Here is a 19,366-nt window from a genome sequence, read left to right on the forward strand (position 1 = left end):
TAGAGCTACCTTGGTCTCCCCTTCCACGTGTTCAATTCCGAAACGAGATAGATTTTTCAACGTGCCAAAATACAAAACGAAATATCATATGTTATTATATAATTAAAAGAATTTTATGAAATGTCCTTCTAACTGTATTATGACATGTGGTATTTCGTTCCGTGTTAACAGAATACAGAAAAATCTCTCCCGAAACAAATGCCAACAACAAGTAGGCCTCAGGGCTGGTTTGGTATTGCTGTGCTTTGAAAAAAAGCTGCTTCTGTTGTGCTGTGAGAATAAGCAGCTGTGAAATAAAGCAGCAGAGTGTTTGGTAAACTTTTTTGTAAAAGTGCTTTTGAAAAAAAAAAAAAAGCAATATTAGAGTGTTTGATAAACTTTTATGTAAAACAGATGTCAAAAAAAGTCGGTTTTTCAAAGCTGGGTTTTGCAACTTCTTGTTTTTGGCTTTTTTTCATCCAAAACTGTGAAAAAAAGCTGAAGCTGAGTGTTTACCAAACACAAAAACAGCTCCCAGCTTTTTTTTATAGCAGCTTTTTTCAGAATCACCTCAATACCAAACCAGGTCTCAATCACTCACCAGCCACCATAGCTAGCTAGCTTGTAGGCATGCCTGCGCATCTAGCCCCGTGTTAGCTTTAGGCTTCTTTTTATCTAAAATTTATGCAATCTTTAACGATAGTTACATGCTTTTTTGTCGGGATGCCTTCTGCCAAAATCAAATATATTATTCTTTTTTATTTAAGATATTATGTATAATGTAGATCAAAATACTGAAACATGTCAAAAAGCAAGAAAATATCGGCGGAAGCAAACTAGTTTGTGAATTATGCAATTTTTGTATACGAAACTAAACTTGAATCATATCTACAACATTGGGAAAAAAAAAATTCAAGGCAGGCTTGGATGACACCTACCCCATGGGATAGCGGTAAACTTTTGACCTCCTGAGTCAAACGGTACGCAAAAACAAAAATGGTGAGCCCAAGAAATACATCCATCGGAGTTTGAACGCCAAACCTAATATTGTTAGAGTAAAAAGAAGTTCAATCCTTCATAGTTCAGACATTCAATAAGAAAATATTATTGTTCCAATTGGCCGTCATTCCCGGTAATCAAACTCTACTGTTAAGGAGTACAGAGATACATGAAAAAATGATAACGTTTCGTGCTGCAGGACTAATCCGCCAAACAAACTAAAAGCCTCTGAATGGGGTACATAATACTAAAGGCCACATTTCCAAAACGGAGAAGGGATTCAAGGGAAACACTAGTAACTAAAACCGATAAAAATCCGCATTAGGCCACTGGCAGCTCTCCACAGTCGGCGATGACCACTTTCTTTGTAGGGCGATCACCTCTGTCTGTCTCTTGAGACTCGATTAGTTTAACAACATCCAGGCCTTCCACCACTTGCCCAAAAACAACATGCCTGTTGTCGAGCCATGGTGTCTGAAACAAACAAACAAAAATTACATATAAACATAATCAAGTGACAAAATGCCCCCTCTTCTAAGCCTTTAACCACCTTCTGAGAAGAAACTAAGACATCCAACTTTCCAAGCAAGGGAAAATTAAAGTTTAGACGTTTTTGCTTTGGACCGCAATGTTATGAGGCTTCAAACAATCATGCCATAGCTTTCTCAGACAAATCGATTCTATGATATAGAGAATGAATGGCTCGTACCTTGACCGTGCATATGAAGAACTGGCTACCATTGGTATTGGGCCCTGCATTGGCCATGCTAACAACTCCGGGGCCAGTATGAGACACTGCAAAATCACGCATTCAAGAATTATGATTGCAATGACATTTAAAAAATATATAATCTATATATAATGTCAGAAGTGGACGCTACCATATTCAATATCTAATATTACATCAGAAACAAAATCTCATGCCAATAAAAGGCAGTTCTTAGAATGCTGGAGTGTTCCTTGATGCAAAAGTTCGAGAAATACATCAATGACCATTAATAACCTACTATGAGGCATGAGAAGTCAAGAATAACTTACACTTGAAGTTCTCATCCTTGAAAGTACGTCCGTAAATGCTTTTACCTCCGGTGCCCTGCAATATATTCCAGATTGTAATTTCACTGTCATGTCAAACCAAAGGGATAACCTCAAAGAAAAACAAACTATGAAAACCTTCCAAATAATTAAAAAGAAAAGCATGAGAAAATGTTACAAGTACACAGTTAAAAAGAAATGAAATGGCCAATAAAAAGTGCAGGGCAAGTCTTTGGAAATGCAAGTGAGGCTATTAGATACTAATGAAAGGCCAAACTGGGTACTTCAAACAACCCCTGTCTAGCCACTTCCGTAGATTAGTCAACTGCGTCCAATTGTCAATAATTCAAGCTCTTTTTTACTAGCAGGGAGAAAGTAACCTTCATTACCAGCATTTATCTAACCTCTGTACCTTTGAGAACGAGAGTAAATATATACAGGAAGAATTTGCTATAACTAATACTGGATAATTAATATGGTCAACCAACAACATATGTGGGAGGCGATTTCACAGCTGTTTTTATGATTCAGTAGAAATGTCCACTGCAAACTTTTAGACTCATAAGTTTTTATGTAAAATGAAAAGTTTGGGGTAGAATTGACCTACTCACACTATCATTAGAATTTTAACAAATGCCGATTGTTTTTCTGCTTTCATATATTTGACCTTCCAAACATTGTTTGCTTAAAGTAATCTATCAAACCTTGATGTCAAATGAATCATGAGCTAGAATAACTATAGCAAATATCAATGTCAAGTGTATAGTCAACCAAGGCTGCAACTCAACAATTAACTAGAAACTATGAGCATAAAAGACTGGAAAGAACACCCACATTGCCTTTGTCAAAGTCCCCTCCTTGAATCATGAAATCCTTGATCACACGATGGAACGCGGAACCCTTGAATCCAAAGCCTTTATCACCTAATAAACACACACAATTCATATGAAATCAGAACACATTCAATCAAGATGTCAATTATATTAATGACACTCGATAAAGCCATAAACAAAACCCAGAAAAATCGTAAAACCTGTGCAAAGAGCACGGAAATTCTCCACGGTTTGGGGCACATCATCGCCATACAATCCAATCACAATCCTTCCAGCAAGCTTCCCAACTGGGTTCCCAATGCTAATATCAAAATACACCTTATGGGTCACTTTTGATTGTAAAGTTACTTCCTACAAATCACCAAAAGAAACTCAAAATTAAGTTATAAGCTCACTGAACGCGGTAAATTTGAATTTTTACTAAATTAAAAGGGTAAAGTCGGAGTTTTCCGATGCTAACCTCAGCACTGGCGCGGACTGAGCTAGCAAGACTGGTCCTTTTCCCGGAACTAGGGTTCGAAGGGAATGGCAGAGGGGACAAACGCGACGACCTGGAGAAGAAGCTGGAGGACAACGACGCCGTTTTGTTAGATGACGATGGGACTGTGATGGAAGAACTGGTAGGGGTCAGAACTCTGATCTGAGACACGCTGCGAGAAGCCGGAAGCGAACCAACATTTGACTGCGAAAGAAAAAGCGCAAAAGAGAGAAACTTTTTACTTAATTTTCCCATCGGGTTTTCTCGGGAAGCAAACAGAGGAAGAGAGAAGATGGGTTTGTACCAGGGTGGTCAACGGAGCCGCCATTGAAGCTACCTTGCTGCTGCTGCTGCGGAAGCTTTTCTGTGCAGTGTGGTGATAAGGCTCAGTGCGGTTGTTGTTCTAATTTTATGGATATCGCATATTCCCTTCTTCCTTGCAAAGAAGCGATGAATTCGAGTGTGTACACCAACCCACAACCAACACCAATGCAATGCGCGTGAAATTACCAATGTAATGCCAACTTTTCCGAAATACCAATTGCATCCTTTTGACATTTGCATAACTTCAAAATTTTCAATTTTTATTTGAGCAATAACTATATATATATTCTTAAACAAAAACTTTAGAAAGAGATTGGTTACGCTCACCACTAGCGTCATCACATACACAACCTTGAGCCAGATGAATTTACGCGTGACACTTAACTGTCGCTGATATAAATTTACGTAGGAATTTATAAATAATGTATTCACAAAGACAGCTGGCAACAGGACTGGAATCTTGATAAAGCGACACACAAAACAAAAACCTTACCCACTGAGCCAACTCTTACTAGCACATGACAACTGTATTGTTTTACAACATTCACTCAAGCCTTGTGTTGCAATTTGGAAACCGTGCTCTTCGTTAGGATCTCTTTTAAGGGTTATTTTTGTCAAGTACTTGGATATTCGAATAGGTATTGAAACCTGTTATTTGATCCTAACGTACATTTTCTTGCGGCGAAACTTGTGACATGCGGCCTTTTTTTTTTCTGAAAAGGATCAAGCGGGGATCCTGTAATTATGATCGTTCATCGTACATCATGCGGTCAATTTTTGTTAAGTACTATTTATATTTAATTTTAAATTTTAAATTTCAAATTATTGTTAACCGCATAATGTACGATGAAAAAACATGATCACGAGATCCCTGGATCTCCGGGAAAAGGATCCTATCCTTTTCCTTTTTTTTCCTTAAAAAGCTCCAACACTTTTTTCTCTCTAATACTCATCAAATATGTACTCCATTAGAGAGAAATTACAGGATTGGCTTTGAAAAAAGTGAGTATAAAACAGCACAAGGAATACGTTTCTGAAAATATATACACATATATCATCGGATCACTATCCTTGAAAACCCTGTTAGTCCGGTACAAAATTTCAATCCCATTCGCCGTTGCTGCACACTCAGATCGCTGATCAAGCAATCTTTACCAAAACCGCTAAGATCTAGAAGGGGAGAAAAGAATAAAAGAATTTTCACCCGCAGATGCTGTACATCGAGTGTTCTAAACCTATGCGAGACTAACTATCATGAAATCGAGATTTACAAGGAACTTACAGAACAATTGGGGCTAATCATCCATGCGTTGGATTTCGCCTCTCATTATCCGATTGCTGGTAACTTTAAAACCGAGGAGAGCGGGATCAATTTGCCTCCCTTTCTTCCCCTTCTTTTTGCCACTTCGGTTCCCTTGCATTGCATCTTCTCCTGCTGCCGCATGGGCATCCATCGGAGCTATCTTCTTGGTATTACTCTTAAGCATATCCATAAACGATGCCTCTGACACATCAGCATCGCCGGTGGATGAAGTACGGTGAAAATGCATTTCTTTCTTTGAAGATGGCGGCAAGGCATCAGAACCGTGGTTTACTGGATCTTGCCTGCCCCCTGAATATTTCATAAAACAAGTATTTGTCAATCTGAATGTAAATTCAGAATTCCCCCCACATTACCACAAAAGGTTGGCAAGAAGTAGGTGTAGCTATAAAGTTGTTAAACCTTTGAAACAAGCGAGTGGACCGACAAAATGGTCTTACCAAGATAAGAAACTACTAGAGAGTTAGATGTACATACCATCTGGAGCAGCACTTGCACTTTTTCCACGGAAGACTGGATTAGGGAGCAGTTCTGACAATCCTTCTTGGGATGCTGAAGCACTTGAGACAGGAGGTCGTCTCAGCAGAATATTATCTTGACTTTTGGATGGGGCTGGAACCCTGTGGCATTGTACCGGAAAAGAGAAAGAAAAGGAATTACTTCTATACATGCTCTGAGGAATTTTCACAAGAATTTGGATGATAAAAACAAGGTCATATATGTACCGTTCCCTGTTCGTTTCTTCCGCAAAGGAATTACTTCGGCCAATCTTGTCGCTATGAAAGCCTACATTACCACCTGGGGACAAGCAAATTTAGAAAACCACAACTCTTACATGAACAATTTTGAGCACTATGCAGTGAATCAACTTTGAAAAGAAGCAACAAGAAATACCTGAAACACCAGATGACGAACGCATGTTAAGGGCAATTGCTGACCTCTCCTCATAATCTGGAGCACCCAACCCTGCTTGTTCGACCATTCGTTCTCGAATATCAAACGCTTGGCCCCTAATGATCCCCTCACTCTTCGTTCCACGCTTCCACCCATCCAACTCCAAAACCTCTTTATTGATAGAAGACTTAATAATCATGTTAGAATTTGTATAAATTGGCTGACTCGTAGCATTAATGCCATCCAAGAATGACTCTCTCTCAACCAATGCTCCAGAATCAGATCTGTGCATCAGCTTTTCATTGCTTTCCACGCTGCTGGCCCGCTCTTCCTGTGGAATTTCCATATGATCTGAACCATAGGATCCTACTCGAAATGAATTATTTAGACCTGCTTCATGGTCTGCATGAAGGCTAAATGGCTGATTAGAAGAGCTTGAACCAGAGTACATGCCAGATGACGGCCTTTTATCAGAGAACATGCCATTATTGACATTCAATGACTCGGCAGGTTGATGGCCTGATTTTTTATGGAGTAACTCCATCAATAGTCTCTTTGAATGCTCTTCATTCAATCCATCTGACATCCATAAAGCTCGATCTTGAGAAGGAATTTTGATTTCTGACTCCCTTTTCTGCCGCTCAGCATTAATATGCAACTGCTGAAACCGAGAGTCCATCCAATCATTTTCTAGCTGTTCATTCTTCTCGGTCCTGTGACCCTCAATTGCATCCAACTGTGAAGCATGAAATTGGTTAGGAAGAGGGTGATGAGGATTATGAGAATGGATGCCGGATGAAAATGTTCCCAATTGACCACCCGATGGCATTCGTCCAAGGGAATCATGCATATCCAAACCCTGAGCACGAGCCATAGCATTTACAGCATCCAAATTCATCCCTTGAGCCCCAGCAGGCAGTGACATAGACCGCTCAAATGGATGAGAGCCAGGCTCATAAAACCCTTGCTGAAGTCGATCCTGCAATGAAAGATTACGGTCAATTTGACTAAGCTGCTCCTCATGGGATGGCCGCTGTTGCCTCTGATAAAAATCTAAAGGACTAAATCCGGAAGAGTGAGCTCGCTGAGCACCACCATGGGTCCTCAGAAACTGATTTGATTCATCTGCTGGCCAGACGGAACCACCGTGTCTCTCTTCTTCCACCCTCTGCCTCATTCCCACTGGTAACTGCCTGGCTTGCATCTGATCTTCCAATGATTGAATCTGTTCATGCTGCGCACGAGACAGTAGATCAATAAAATCTGCTTGATGTCCTTGTGGTGGTGACTGACCAAACTTCGCTTGGATAAGCTGCTCCAAAGATGGATCAACATGCCTTGGAAAATGGTGAGACCGTTGTTGGAGTTCATGCAGACGGCGCTGCTCTAATAGAACCTGTTCAAGAACGTTGTTTGCTCTGACAGGATCAACGTGTGGCTGCCTAAGCGCAGGATCATGCATTTGACCACGCAGTAGTTGTTCCAGTAGCACCAGTTGTACTTGGGACTGTTGCTCCTGTAAAAGCTTCTGCTGTTGATGAAACTGCTGCTGTTGCAGTTGGTGATGTTGCTGGAGCTGAGCCTCCCGGTGCTGTTGCATCTGAAGTGCCAAAAGGTGATCCGGATTTGCTGAAGAATGGTTGGCTAACTGTTGGTGGATGAGATTCTGACCTGGCAAATGCTCTAATACCGCATCATTCAAGTGTCCAAAACTAGACAAAATATTTCGCTGTTGGAGTTGCTGCTGTCGATTTTGCTGTGGCGTAAGCAGCTCAGCTAAATCAAAATGATTGGGTTCCTGTTTCATCTGTGCCAATTGCCGAGGAGCTACCATGTCCTGATAGAGGTCTGTATCAGAGGCTGAATTTTTTCTATGAACATCAGACCATGCATCAGCAAGAACCGCTGGATCAGAAATTGCACCAAATGGAACAGCCCTCCCCATGCTAGAAGGCATATTGGCTGGCTTGACATGATTTGTTTGACTGCCTTCTAGCTCAGACCAAAGCAAGCCAAGGGGGTGCAACTTGTTATCATTCTGAATAGGCACACCGGATTCCGTCAACTCAGTTGGATGAAGGTGGCTACTAGAATTTGCAATAGAATCATGAATGGTTCCAAAAGATCTTGCAGTAGAATAGCCGGTGGTTCCAGGTATTCCTGGAAACACAATATCTGGAAAATAAAAAATGCAATAGGATGAGATGAGAGAAAAACCATCTGTCAGCACAATAAACAGACCAAAAAGAATTTATCGTTAAAGACAAACCTTCATCTTCTGCATCAAAATCATTAAAGCCTTGACCCCTGGAATGTGGCAGTTGTATTGGAGCTTCAGGCTCAGAATTTCTAAGTTGAATATGCTGAGCTGAAAGGCTGTTTAGTTCAGGCAACGGCCGCCGTAAGTCATTCCATACAGATGTAGTAGTCATTTCTGAAACTGGAGCGGAAGAAGGTAAGCTAGACTCTATGTTCCCTAAGGAGCTACTTGATTCTTCTATATTAGAAGTTGGATTTACAATACTCCTATGCCCATCCCAAGCTTTCAGATGTGGCATGACCTCCCCCAATTCTTTGAAAGGTGTTCCTTCAGGAGTATCTGCCAAGCGAACAAGCAAGTTTGTCCCAAAAAACCCTTGTTCAAACCATGAAATAATGTCTACCCCCAAATATGGTCCTTGAACCACCCCTTGAGGATCAAGGTAATACAAACATAAATCCTCAGGAGGGACATCCCTTTCTAACTCTTTCACCTGACAGTTGTTATTCAGATTCTGCTCAGATGAGCCAAAAGCATATAGAGTATTTGAATCATCAGGAAGTTTTGATATTATGTCAGAAGTGCCAAACTCAATGTCATTAGACAAAGAATGGCCGGAAAAAGAAGAATCTGCAATTTGCCTACTGCCACCTTCCGTCTCAACATCACTGCAGATACCATTAGTTTTCTGAAATGTTAAAGACAATCCATCACGGTCCTTTCCTGGACTAGATTTTGTTTCCCATTCTTTATGATTGGCATCTTTGTCTGCAATAAAGTAAGTAGATTGTTCAGATATTCCAGTCAACAATACCAGCATATAGTTCAATATAACAGACAACATGCAGAATTAGAAACAAACTGAAACTCACCATCTAGCACATTCCTTTGTGCACCAGAATTCTGTGAAGACCCATAATCATCAGCATTTGCAGCCTCCTGCAAGATATTGGGTAAAATACCCAGAACTCCATCAACAGCTTCCAAGTCTCCCCCACCTAAAGAATGAGTGTTTTAGTAATTAGACATCCCAGTTCCAAAAAAGGACACAAATTGGGAACTATTGAGTTGAAAATACCTGTACTGTTTTCAGTTGATCTTCCCTTTCTAAATGAATTGTATGCTACCCCGCTACTTGTAATCTTTCCCTTCCATATATCACTAAGGATGGCCTATTAGCAATACATGAACCAGTTAGAAAGCATAAAAGAATCAGTACATAAAAGAAATATAATCCACATTCCTATTTCTTACCTCCTCTTCGCCATCTGGGGCAAGAAAAGCTAATGGTTCCATATAGCCTACTTCAGTTGTAGGGGGCGATTCTTCCATCTCATCTGGCATGGTAGCAAATGATAGATCAAGCTTTCGCTGACGATAAATGTCAAGAAGTTTTCCCCTTGGGTAACAAAAACTATCAGCTGAGTGCCTAGGTTTCCCAGGGATACTTCCAATCTTTCCAGAAGTAGCAGAGCCAATAACACCTGCAGATGATCTCCCAACGCCAGATGCCTTCCCTCTTCCAAGGGTAAATCCCAAATTTGAACCCTCTACCCTTCCTTTTTCAGTTCCAAATCCAGGTGCAGCACGGTAAGAATTTGACCCACCAGTGTGAACATCCCTATGGCGTGGCCTCCATTTATCCCGAGTATCTGACTCGCGCTCAGAAGCTGAACGGTTATTACCTCCAAGGGATTGGTTGTCAGTGTTAATGTGATTATCTTCCTTCTCCACATCTGTTTTCTTTTCAGTTCGAGACTCCTTTTCTTTGTCTTCAGGACCCCACCTCGATGACCATTTGCTATCACGTCGTGCTTCATGTGCAGAGGTACGGCCATCATGCCACCTTTCAGATGCAGGCAGTGCCCTATTGTCAGTTGTGTCTCTCACTGGAACACTGTCGACACGGCGTTCTGGTTTCCTTCGGTCTCTTCTACCACCAAGCAAGCTAGTTTCTCTTTCCTCTTCGCGCCAACGGCGGCTATTTTCACTTTCAGTGGCAGGCCGCCTCCAATCTTTTTTGTCATCAGATCCTTCCAAACGCCAACCTTCCTTCTGGTTGCTATCAGTGGAGTTTCCAAGGGAACTTGGGCCACGCATTTCCTGTAATATACAGCCAATTTATGACTAGTCAACTAAGTTGTAAATTTCCAAGTAATCCAGGGTTAAATAGCTGTAGATTAATTATGTAGTGAGTTGAGTTTTCACTATAAGCGGATAAAATCCAGTATGAAACAAAGCATCTGAACAATTCCAGGTACAAAGTCTTTTAATAGGTCTTGATGATTGAATTAACTACAACTAATCCTGATTCAGGGAGATAACAGAAGCACATATACCAAATAAAAAGTTGATTAATACTAAAAGAAATCCAATCCATAGAGCACATACCAACTTAGACTCACTGGGTTTGGCATAAAGCCACTGGGGGGACAAAGGTATGCTGCTCTCTGAGGCAGCTGGATCTGCAGAATTTGTAAATTAGCAATACAAAATCAGATGAGCGTGAGACGAACAGAATATAAATTACTTAATGATTCCACAGTTCATGAAATTAATGCTAAAAACTTGAACAACAAAGCTCACCTTTTGAGTCATCAGATGACCCGATAAGCACCTTTTTTCCATCATTTCCTCCAGAGGCTTCAACTGCCAAAACATGAACACAAATTAAAACACAAATCTATGTTTATCCTCTCATTATAACGTCCACTCAATGCCCCACACTAACCCGGTACTAAAGTCGCTGACCCCGTAAACACTAGACGAAGGAACTGTACATATTTGTTAACTACAAATAAAGATTTAACACTGGAACTGCAACTCAAATAGCGTTTCAGGCGAGGAAAAAACTAATAATAGCAGCTGTTAGTGAATTCCAACAAAACAATCAAAACCGTGATAGCTCAATAACAGTAGTATCATCCAACATGCCGATGGTAAAACAACGGAAGGATTACAATTACAATACATTAGTGTTAAAGACCGAGTTCGAATGCAAAAATTACAAATAAAAATTGAGAGAAAAGAAAAACCGATCGGAGCAAAATCCGAAAGACGGAAACATTCAATCAAAACATAAAAACCCGACTAGCACAAGATGCAGGAAGCCGAAAAAAATAAAAAATGAACTGGTACAATACATACTTAAACGCTACAGATCAGTAACCATCCACCTTACATTAGCTTCACATCGACCAAACCCAACGAATACACAAATCTAAAGAAAATGAACTGCTAAAGAAATAGAATAGCAAAAATAAAAAATGAAACGGCAAAGTACCCTTGGAGGTCCAGGACTGATCGGACGGCTTAGAGGAGAGGAGATCGTCGGGAAGATCGAGCTTGCCTTCCGCCATCGAAAAGTGAGGGAGTCGGAGGGGGAGGGGAGAAGGAGAGAGGGAGAAGAAGCGCGCAGTGGATTGGAGCTCCAATAGAGAGAGGGAGATGGCGAGGTCAGGACTGAATTTTGAATTTCAGAGAATCTAGGGTTTCGCAGAAGAGTTTTGTACAACAACACTGAGAGTAGAGAGAGAGAGAGAGGTGGGAGAAGAAAAGGGTGAGGATTTGGGTTGTGGTCAGAAGTAAAGATTTCAGGTTGCTTGATTAGTTGAATAAATAAAAGTTAATTTGAAATTAACCAAAGTTTTGAATTTAATAATATTGAACTTTTTTATTTAATTTTTTTGTTTTTCAGCTTCTGGGAAAAAGGTTTCATGACAAAAAACCTCACGATATTTTTTGTTTTTTATTTATTGTTTTTGTTTTTGAGCAATGGCCGTCAAACTGGATTGAACGCAATGTCGTTAAGTCCATCGGGGGTGGTTCGAGTCTTGCGTACTTATCCAAACCCAAAACCAGCCCTATGGGGCCCACGAACTCTAATTCATTGTTCATGTTGCGTCACATGTGACCCAGTTACAAGTAAATTTTTTAAGAAAGATACGGTATTCATTAATAAAGTATAAGGTGTATATAAACGGGTTCTATAAAAATTTTGTCGGATATTTCAACTTAGACGAAGAAAAAAAAAAAGTCTAACACCAAAAACATTCTCTTGATTAGGTGACGACCCAAAAAGCAACAAAAAAAAAGGCCGCTCTAAATCAATTATATTGAAACATTAACTCTCGCTTTTGAAATTGTGTTTCATTATAAATTGTAGTATGGTAAATTTGGAAAGAGAGAACTTGTGTTTTCAAAATATTAATGTGTTTAAATGCGAGTGTATTACATACTGCATACATGTGAATTGGAAAATGTAACTTATATTTTCCCTTTAACTTTGGCCGATTTGAATAAAAAAAATATCGTTTTATCACATAATGTTATTCACAATTCTAAAGAAAAATAAATCTAATTATTTAAACAACAAATCTCTCACAATTTTAATTATTTTTTCACTTCAGTAATATTTCTCTTCTTTATGCTAGTAGATTCCTCAAATCAGGATTCCCTCTCCCAAAATAAAATAGAATCGATGGACCTCTCTACAAATTGCAAGCCAAATTTAAAGCCAACAACTTTTTTTTTTTTTTAGGTCAAAGCTTGAGGTATTTCGCACCCCAAAAAATTGCGAGACTCGAAATGACTAAAATCATTTTAGTCTACTTCTGATCACAGTTAAATTTTGTTTTTCAATACACAAAAATTAAAAGCATTTTTTAAAGCTTGTGACGACTTTTCAGTTTTTAATGTTGGAAGAAAAAAGAAACGACAAAACTCAAAGCCAATAATTTTCATCAGCTAACTAATCAAAAGTTCAAAAGTGTGCAACAATAAAAGTAGACAACCACCCTGTTATTGTTGGGTCTGGACAGTCCGTTTCAACATTTTGAGCTTCTCAAATCCCAGGCAGATATTTTAAGTGGATTCGCGGGATTGTATGACCCACCAATAAAGCAGTCTCTACAACGCGTTTGTTTGTTAGTTTTTTCTTCTTCTTTTTTTTTTTTTTTTTTTTTTAATTTTTTTTTTTTAAATGAAACCAGACAGTAGTTTCGTCACAATAATTTATCTTTTCGAGAGTCAGGAAAAATTTTCAACCTCTTCCTACCCAACATTGTACGAATTAGCAACGTCAAGAATCAAAATTAGGACGTGCCGTGTGAAGTACAACCTAAAATTCGTCTCGACTATTAGACCACCCATAGTGATTCTACAAAAATAGATCATCTACTAATCTCTTCCACCTAGGCCACCTAATCAAGTAATCTGAACCTTTGAAATTTGATCCAAACCACCTAATTAAGTGATCCAGACCCTTGAAATAGTGATTCTACAAAAATAGATCATCTACTAATCTCTTCCACCTAGGCCACCTAATCAAGTAATCCGAACCTTTGAAATTTGATCCAAGCCACCTAATTAAGTGATCCAAACCCTTGAAATTTGATCCAACAGCTAAAGTTATTATAACTTTTAAAAAAATCCTATTTTTAACCGTTAAATCAAATTTCAAGAGTCTAAATCACTTGATTGTGTAGCCTAAGTAGAAGAGATTAAGAGATGACATCTTTCCTGATTCTACAACACAACACGTCTTGTTGGTTTAAGATAACCAATGTCAACTACACACAATGACACAATCATTGATGATACAACTTTCCTAGTGCAAATACGAACATCTGCAGATTTTATATGCACTATGCACCCTAATTGACCAAATTAAATTTTATATGCGCCCTCCACATGTCATCTCATCAATCGGGCCAAATGTGCCACATTTACAAGAGGACGCTGTTTTCCTAGGTAATCACATCGATTCCGCAAGTAGCTAATACACCAAAAGCATCAAATTTCATCCATCATACAATGCACGTTTCAAATCCTTTACAACAAATAACGATAAAACTTTTTCCCACTAATAAGATCCGCCATATGAATTATAGAACGCGAAATCCTTGCCAAAATGTAATTAGCAAAAAGAAATAACTTGTTACTTGGACACGAAATCTGCAGTTGCAGCAGCATGCCTCCTCTTCCTTCTCCTCAACCTCTCACACACAAGCGCCCTCTCCAGCTGCTCCACCCTCTGCGACAGCGAGCTCAGCATCCGCGTCTGCATCTGGTTCTTCTCAAACAGCTCCTCCATCATTCCCATCATCTTCGCGTTGTCCTCCGCCACCCTCTCCAGCAGCTCTCTGCTACTGCTCCTTTTGTTCTCATCATCCTTCACAATCTCCCCAGCTCCCTCCTCCTCCGCCGCCTCCTCTCGTTCCACCACCTTAACATCCTCCACCCCATCCTCCATCGGGTTCGGCGAATCCTCACAAGACGATCCAGAGGACTCGCTATCACTCACAGAGTCTTCTTCCTCTCTGCACCCCCACGCATTGCCGTGTGGGACAGTTTCGATTTGGGGCTCGGCTGCCGATTCCAATTCCAGAGACTGCGAATTCTGAGTCTCATCCGAATTTAAAGGGGATTCGGATTGCAATTCTAGGGTTTGGTCGATTTGGGGATTTTCAGCAACAGCGCTGTCCACCTTCTCCTGCAAAGCAATCGCCTTTTTTATCACGGCCCTCCTGACATCCCTAACCCCGGAATCGACGCCCTTCACCGAATCCAACTTCAACAGCAAGTTCATCAGCGTCTCGTTCACCTTCAGCCGCTCCTTGGCGTCCCTCCTCATCAATTCCACCGCCTCACGCTTAGAAATCCGCTTCTCGATCTCGCCGACCTCGACTCTGATCGCCGCGATCTTCCTCACGCTTTTCCTCACCAGGAACCCTCTGAACGCCTTCTGGATTTTCAGCGCCGAATCGGACCGCCTGCGCTCCAACCCGACGTACTGAACCGGGATCGAGACCACCTTCGGCGACGGGTCCGCTCGGCGCTGAACTGGGACTTCCCTCGCCTTCTGCGGGTACTGATGTTGTGACGCGAAATTGGTCTGCTGGTACTGATGTTGTGGGGCGAAATTGTGCCAATGCCTTCTGAAGAATGGATCCATTGGTGACGAGAATCTGGAAAACCTTGAATCAACGACGATTTGATGAGAGCTTAGACGAAGACGAAGATTTTTTTTTCTCAGGAATTTTTTCTAATTTGTTGGTTGAGAAACGAAGGGTTTGGGATATTTATACTGAAAAGGGGAAATTTGATCGGCGTCGAGGAAGAGCGCGAAAGTTCCAGAAGTTTCAAGTATATAAACTTGTAGATGCTGACGTATCTCTGTTTACAGAGACGGAAACGCTGCCGTTTAGCCTATAAAGCATGAGATTAGGCTATCAGCGCCACTTTGATTAGAAGTCCAGCCGATCCTAATCCCACGTGGATTCCCAATCCTAATCAAATTTCAATTAGGGCATGTTTACGTAGTAGGAGTTGGAGAAGTTAGGAATAAGAAAAATGTATATTCATTCCTGACAAGTAAACGTGTTATTTTAATCCTAATCGAACTTATGAAAGTTTTAATGTAATTCTAATTGAATTTGTCACTTAGCATTACGATTTAGTAACATTCATCTTAAGTCGACACCTGTTAATGCCGAGTTTGTAACCAAATGCCAATGTTCAACCTATTGTGTGACAGTTTAATATGTCATTCTTTAAGTGTAAATATATCGCTCGTATTAAAATGAAAAAACTCTAATTGAACTTAGGTGTAAAAAAATGGATACACTATCCTGGTTTGATAGCAGTCAATTACAAACATAAAACATATGGCATATATGATTTTTGACACTATGTTTCACTTGCAGCATCCCCCTCCCCTTTTTTCTAGAGTCGAGGGCTAAATTTAAGGATATACAGAAGATAAAAAGCATGTCCATAAATCGCTTCTCGTATTACAAATCCATGTTTCTCCTTTCAAGTGCCAATTATATATTTGGGTAAATTACACAAAACTACTTCAACTATTGGTCTCACGACTTTGTTATACCTCATCTTTTAAAATTGACAATGTTATACCTCATCTTTGGAATTTGGTCTAATGTTATACCTTCCATTAGTTTGGCCTTGAATCTCTCAGTTAAGTGCTGACATGACTTGATTTGAAGCCCAATTTCTATTAAAAATTTAATAAAATATTAAAAAATAATAATTTATCCTTAAAAAAAAATCTTCCCCTTCCCTACAACCTAGATCTCTTCCCCTTCCCTGCAACCCCCGACCCCTTCCCCACCCATGCCGAGGTCTTTCCAACGAGCAATAACACGACAAGATTCAGAGCAAATGCGTAGATAGAATTGGTCCCAAAAATCAAGAAATCGAAATGGAAGCTCGACGAATCGCGCAAAACTGGATACTCGACAAAGATCCAGGGGACGAAGAGGAAAGCCAAGTAGCAAGACGCAACATAGTAGAGAGATGTGATAGGGTAAAGGTAATGCCTTTGGATGTGAGGAGTAAAATTAAGGATATACAGAAGATAAAAAGAGTGTCCATAAATCGCTTCTCGTATTACAAATCCATGTTTCTCCTTTCAAGTGCCAATTATATAGTTGGGTAAATTACACAAAACTACTTAAACTATTGGTCTCACGATATTATCATAGCTTATCTTTTAAAATTGACAATGTTATACCTCATCTAAAATTTGGTCTAATATTATACCTTCCGTTAGCTTGACCTTGAATCTCTCAGTTAAGTGCTGAAGTGGCTTGATTCGGAGCTCACTTTCTATTAAAAAATTAATAAAATATTAAAAAATAATAATTTATTCTTAAAAAAAAAAAAACCCAAACGCCTATCTTTCCCTTCCCTACAACCCATATCCCTTCCCCTTTCCTACAACCCCTGACCCCTTCCCCACCCATGCCGAGGTCTTTTCGATGAGCAAGAACACAGCGAGATTCAGAGCAAATGCGCATATAGAATTGGTCCCAAAATCAAGAAATCGAAACGGAAGCTCGACGAATCACGCGGAACTGGATACTCGACAAAGATCCAGGGGGCGAAAAAGAAAGCCAAGCAGCAAGGCGTAACATAGTAAGGAGATGTGATGGGGTAAGGGTAATGCCTTTGGATATGAGGAGGATCTGGATTAAGACAAGGCGGGTGGCCTCGAATGTGACAGCACCAGCTGGAGGATGACGCCCCAGGTGTCGAATCGGGCCTCACCGTAGGCGACGATGGCAACACTGATGGAGATGAAGATCATGTTGACCATGGTGTCGGTCTTGAATGACTTTTTTTTTAAGGAGACGCCGATGGAGTAGACAGCGACGGGCATAAGGGCCTTGAGCATTCGGAAGGCCGAGTTGGAGAGCCAGAGGGATAGGGAGTAGAGGGCGTCAATGGGGACGACAGAGGAGAGGTAAAGGTCGCAGGACATGGTGATGGCTTGATGAGGTGGAAGACTTCGACGAGGAGGAAGGCGAGGGAGGCATAGAAGGACATATGGATCATGGTGAGGGAGATGGGAAATGGCCAATTGTACATCTTCTTGTCGAGGATGTATTTGTTGTAGACAATGACACTAAAGGAAAGGAAGATCCATATGGCGACATAGGTGTAGGAGAGGAAGATCTTTTTTATCACACTCTCGCTCAGGGAGCCACCCTTGCCCATTTTTGAGGTGGGTTTTCAACGGTGGTAGGCGTAACGGTGGCGCCGGTGGTAGTGGGGAAGAAGGGGAGAGAAGGGTGGGGGGTTAAGGAGGAGGAAGAAGAAATCATATTCAAAGTGATAGAAGAAGGGAGTGAGAACTTGATTTAAGTGAGAGAAATGGGGGAAGGGGAAGGGGTCAGGGAATATGGGTGTTTGGGTTTGGTTATTTATTTATTATTTTTTTAAAGGTAAATTATTATTTTTTTAATAGAAAATGGGGCCCGAATCAAGCCATGTCAGCATTTAATTGAGAAATTCATGGCCAAGCTAACGGAAGGTATAACATTAGACCAAATTCTAAAGATGAGGTATGACATTGTCAATTTTAAAATATGAGGTATGATAGTGTCATGAGAACAATAATTGAGGTAGTTTTGTGTAATTTATCCTATATATTTTCATGAGCTATGGGCACTACATCCTAAAGTATCCATTCTATCAACAGGCACTTCTTCACAACCCTTTTAAAGTTTCAAACCTCTTTCACTGAGGGACAAACTGATATCATTTATGGCATTCGTGTCTCTCGTCTCTCTTCCCTCCTATGTTCAATAAACCAACATCTGCTACTTCAAGCATAGTAGCATACTGTCACGAAGCGATCCCTTCATCCATTGCCTCATGAGTCACGTGTGGCGTTTCTTCAGCCTAAAGAAAATTCATTCTTCTTGGCAATTGCTATTTTGATCCCTGCCCACTTCGAAAGTTCTGCGGAAGCTTGCTTTGCCTTTGCAAGAACTTCTTCCTGTCCGGTTATAATTGGAACCCGTAAGTAAACAATGAAATTTGGGGCCTGGCTATCTGCCATTAATCTTTATTTGTATGTCTAATAAGCAAAAAGTATGACAGAATACCTCATCCACGTTCCAAATCTTCTTATCCTTCATAATCCATAGGCCATTACACATTACAGAAGCTACATTTTGATTAATCTACCTGAACAAAGGGTTGTGTTGCAGGCAAACAAGACGTAGATTTTTTTTATACAGATTAGATTGGAACCAGATCCGCTGAAAAGCCAAAAACTTACTTAGAAAAATCATAGTTCCGACAGATGGCCATACATTTATAAATCAATATCTATGCCATTGCTAATGGAAACTGTCAAAGTCTGTAAAAGAACATGAGCATGCCTTTTTCATAACAAAATGTGGCATGGATGCAAATCTAGTTGATCCTTATTCATCTGTAAAGTTTAAGGGTGTTGGGTAGAAATAAAATTACGGCAGATGATTACTTTGGGGATGGTCCTTCCCTGTCATGGAGAGGAACCATAGTCCAAGAGGAAGGATTGATAACAACCAAGTCAGCCCGCCAAAACATTGAAGAAGGAAGCTAATCAGCCTCGTGTTTAAAATCCGCTGGTATATGCACATATGTGGTTATGACCTTAATTAAAGAGAACGTTATATGAGAGATATGAAGCAGAAGGACAAGAGAAACTAATCGAGCTAGCCAAAAGTTCAACCTTTTTCCCGACCTCAATGGATCCTATTTCATCATCTCAAAGTACTGATTTTGCACCATTTGTAGTCGCCAACTCGAGAGTACTGTTTCAGCAACAAGAGCAGTAGGATCAGTAGTTCCATTTGTATGAACTTCCCGTCCTTTGTTAATCAGAGAAGCCAGGCACATCTCATCAACTGCAAGGAAGTAAACTATCCATGAATTTCCAGGTCCAACCA

At 40.3% G+C, this 19,366-nt stretch overlaps 3 protein-coding genes and 1 pseudogene across 3 annotated transcripts; all 4 read right to left on the reverse strand.

The window, feature by feature from the left end:
- Positions 1-1,060: 1,060 nt before the first annotated feature.
- LOC103935101 (photosynthetic NDH subunit of lumenal location 5, chloroplastic) lies at positions 1,061-3,787 on the reverse strand. Its single transcript, XM_009344851.3, has 7 exons — positions 3,629-3,787; positions 3,307-3,528; positions 3,047-3,197; positions 2,848-2,936; positions 2,017-2,071; positions 1,688-1,773; positions 1,061-1,452 (listed from the first exon to the last, which is right to left on the reverse strand). Exons 1-7 carry the CDS (start codon positions 3,650-3,652, stop codon positions 1,300-1,302), a joined length of 780 nt encoding a protein of 259 aa, XP_009343126.1. The 5' UTR covers positions 3,653-3,787; the 3' UTR covers positions 1,061-1,299.
- Positions 3,788-4,674: 887 nt separating this feature from the next.
- LOC103935125 lies at positions 4,675-11,628 on the reverse strand. Its single transcript, XM_048571724.1, has 11 exons — positions 11,407-11,628; positions 10,710-10,772; positions 10,515-10,588; positions 9,378-10,226; positions 9,202-9,295; positions 8,996-9,121; positions 8,133-8,891; positions 5,864-8,038; positions 5,695-5,767; positions 5,447-5,589; positions 4,675-5,260 (listed from the first exon to the last, which is right to left on the reverse strand). Exons 1-11 carry the CDS (start codon positions 11,480-11,482, stop codon positions 4,944-4,946), a joined length of 4,749 nt encoding a protein of 1,582 aa, XP_048427681.1. The 5' UTR covers positions 11,483-11,628; the 3' UTR covers positions 4,675-4,943.
- A 2,153-nt stretch (positions 11,629-13,781) lies between these two features.
- Positions 13,782-15,398, reverse strand: LOC125471588 (BAG family molecular chaperone regulator 6-like). Its single transcript, XM_048572197.1, has one exon. The coding sequence runs from the start codon at positions 15,076-15,078 to the stop codon at positions 14,062-14,064; it is 1,017 nt and encodes a 338-aa protein (XP_048428154.1). The 5' UTR covers positions 15,079-15,398; the 3' UTR covers positions 13,782-14,061.
- Positions 15,399-16,203: 805 nt separating this feature from the next.
- On the reverse strand, positions 16,204-17,642 carry LOC125471402 (annotated as a pseudogene).
- Between the last annotated feature and the right edge of the window lie 1,724 nt (positions 17,643-19,366).

This window comes from the organism of the source record quoted next, unplaced genomic scaffold (assembly GCF_019419815.1).
Source record: "Pyrus x bretschneideri cultivar Hongxiangsu unplaced genomic scaffold, Pyrus_bretschneideri_v1 Contig6, whole genome shotgun sequence".
NCBI classification, from domain to species: Eukaryota; Viridiplantae; Streptophyta; class Magnoliopsida; order Rosales; family Rosaceae; genus Pyrus; species Pyrus x bretschneideri.

Bases quoted from the DNA above. Each gene is read 5' to 3' on its own strand.
- LOC103935101 (XM_009344851.3), bottom strand. From the start codon at position 3,652: ATGGCGGCTCCGTTGACCACCCTG. The intron at 3,529-3,628 runs GTACAAACCCAT...TTTCTTTCGCAG, and splicing joins CGGCTCCGTTGACCACCCTG to TCAAATGTTGGTTCGCTTCC. The intron at 2,937-3,046 runs GTTTTACGATTT...TGTGTTTATTAG, and splicing joins TTTCCGTGCTCTTTGCACAG to GTGATAAAGGCTTTGGATTC.
- LOC103935125 (XM_048571724.1), bottom strand. From the start codon at position 11,482: ATGGCGGAAGGCAAGCTCGATCTTCCCGACGATCTCCTCTCCTCTAAG. The intron at 10,773-11,406 runs GTACTTTGCCGT...ATGTTTTGGCAG, and splicing joins TCAGTCCTGGACCTCCAAGG to TTGAAGCCTCTGGAGGAAAT. The intron at 5,768-5,863 runs GTATTTCTTGTT...GCTTGTCCCCAG, and splicing joins TTCGTCATCTGGTGTTTCAG to GTGGTAATGTAGGCTTTCAT.
- LOC125471588 (XM_048572197.1), bottom strand. From the start codon at position 15,078: ATGGATCCATTCTTCAGAAGGCATTGGCACAATTTCGCCCCACAACAT.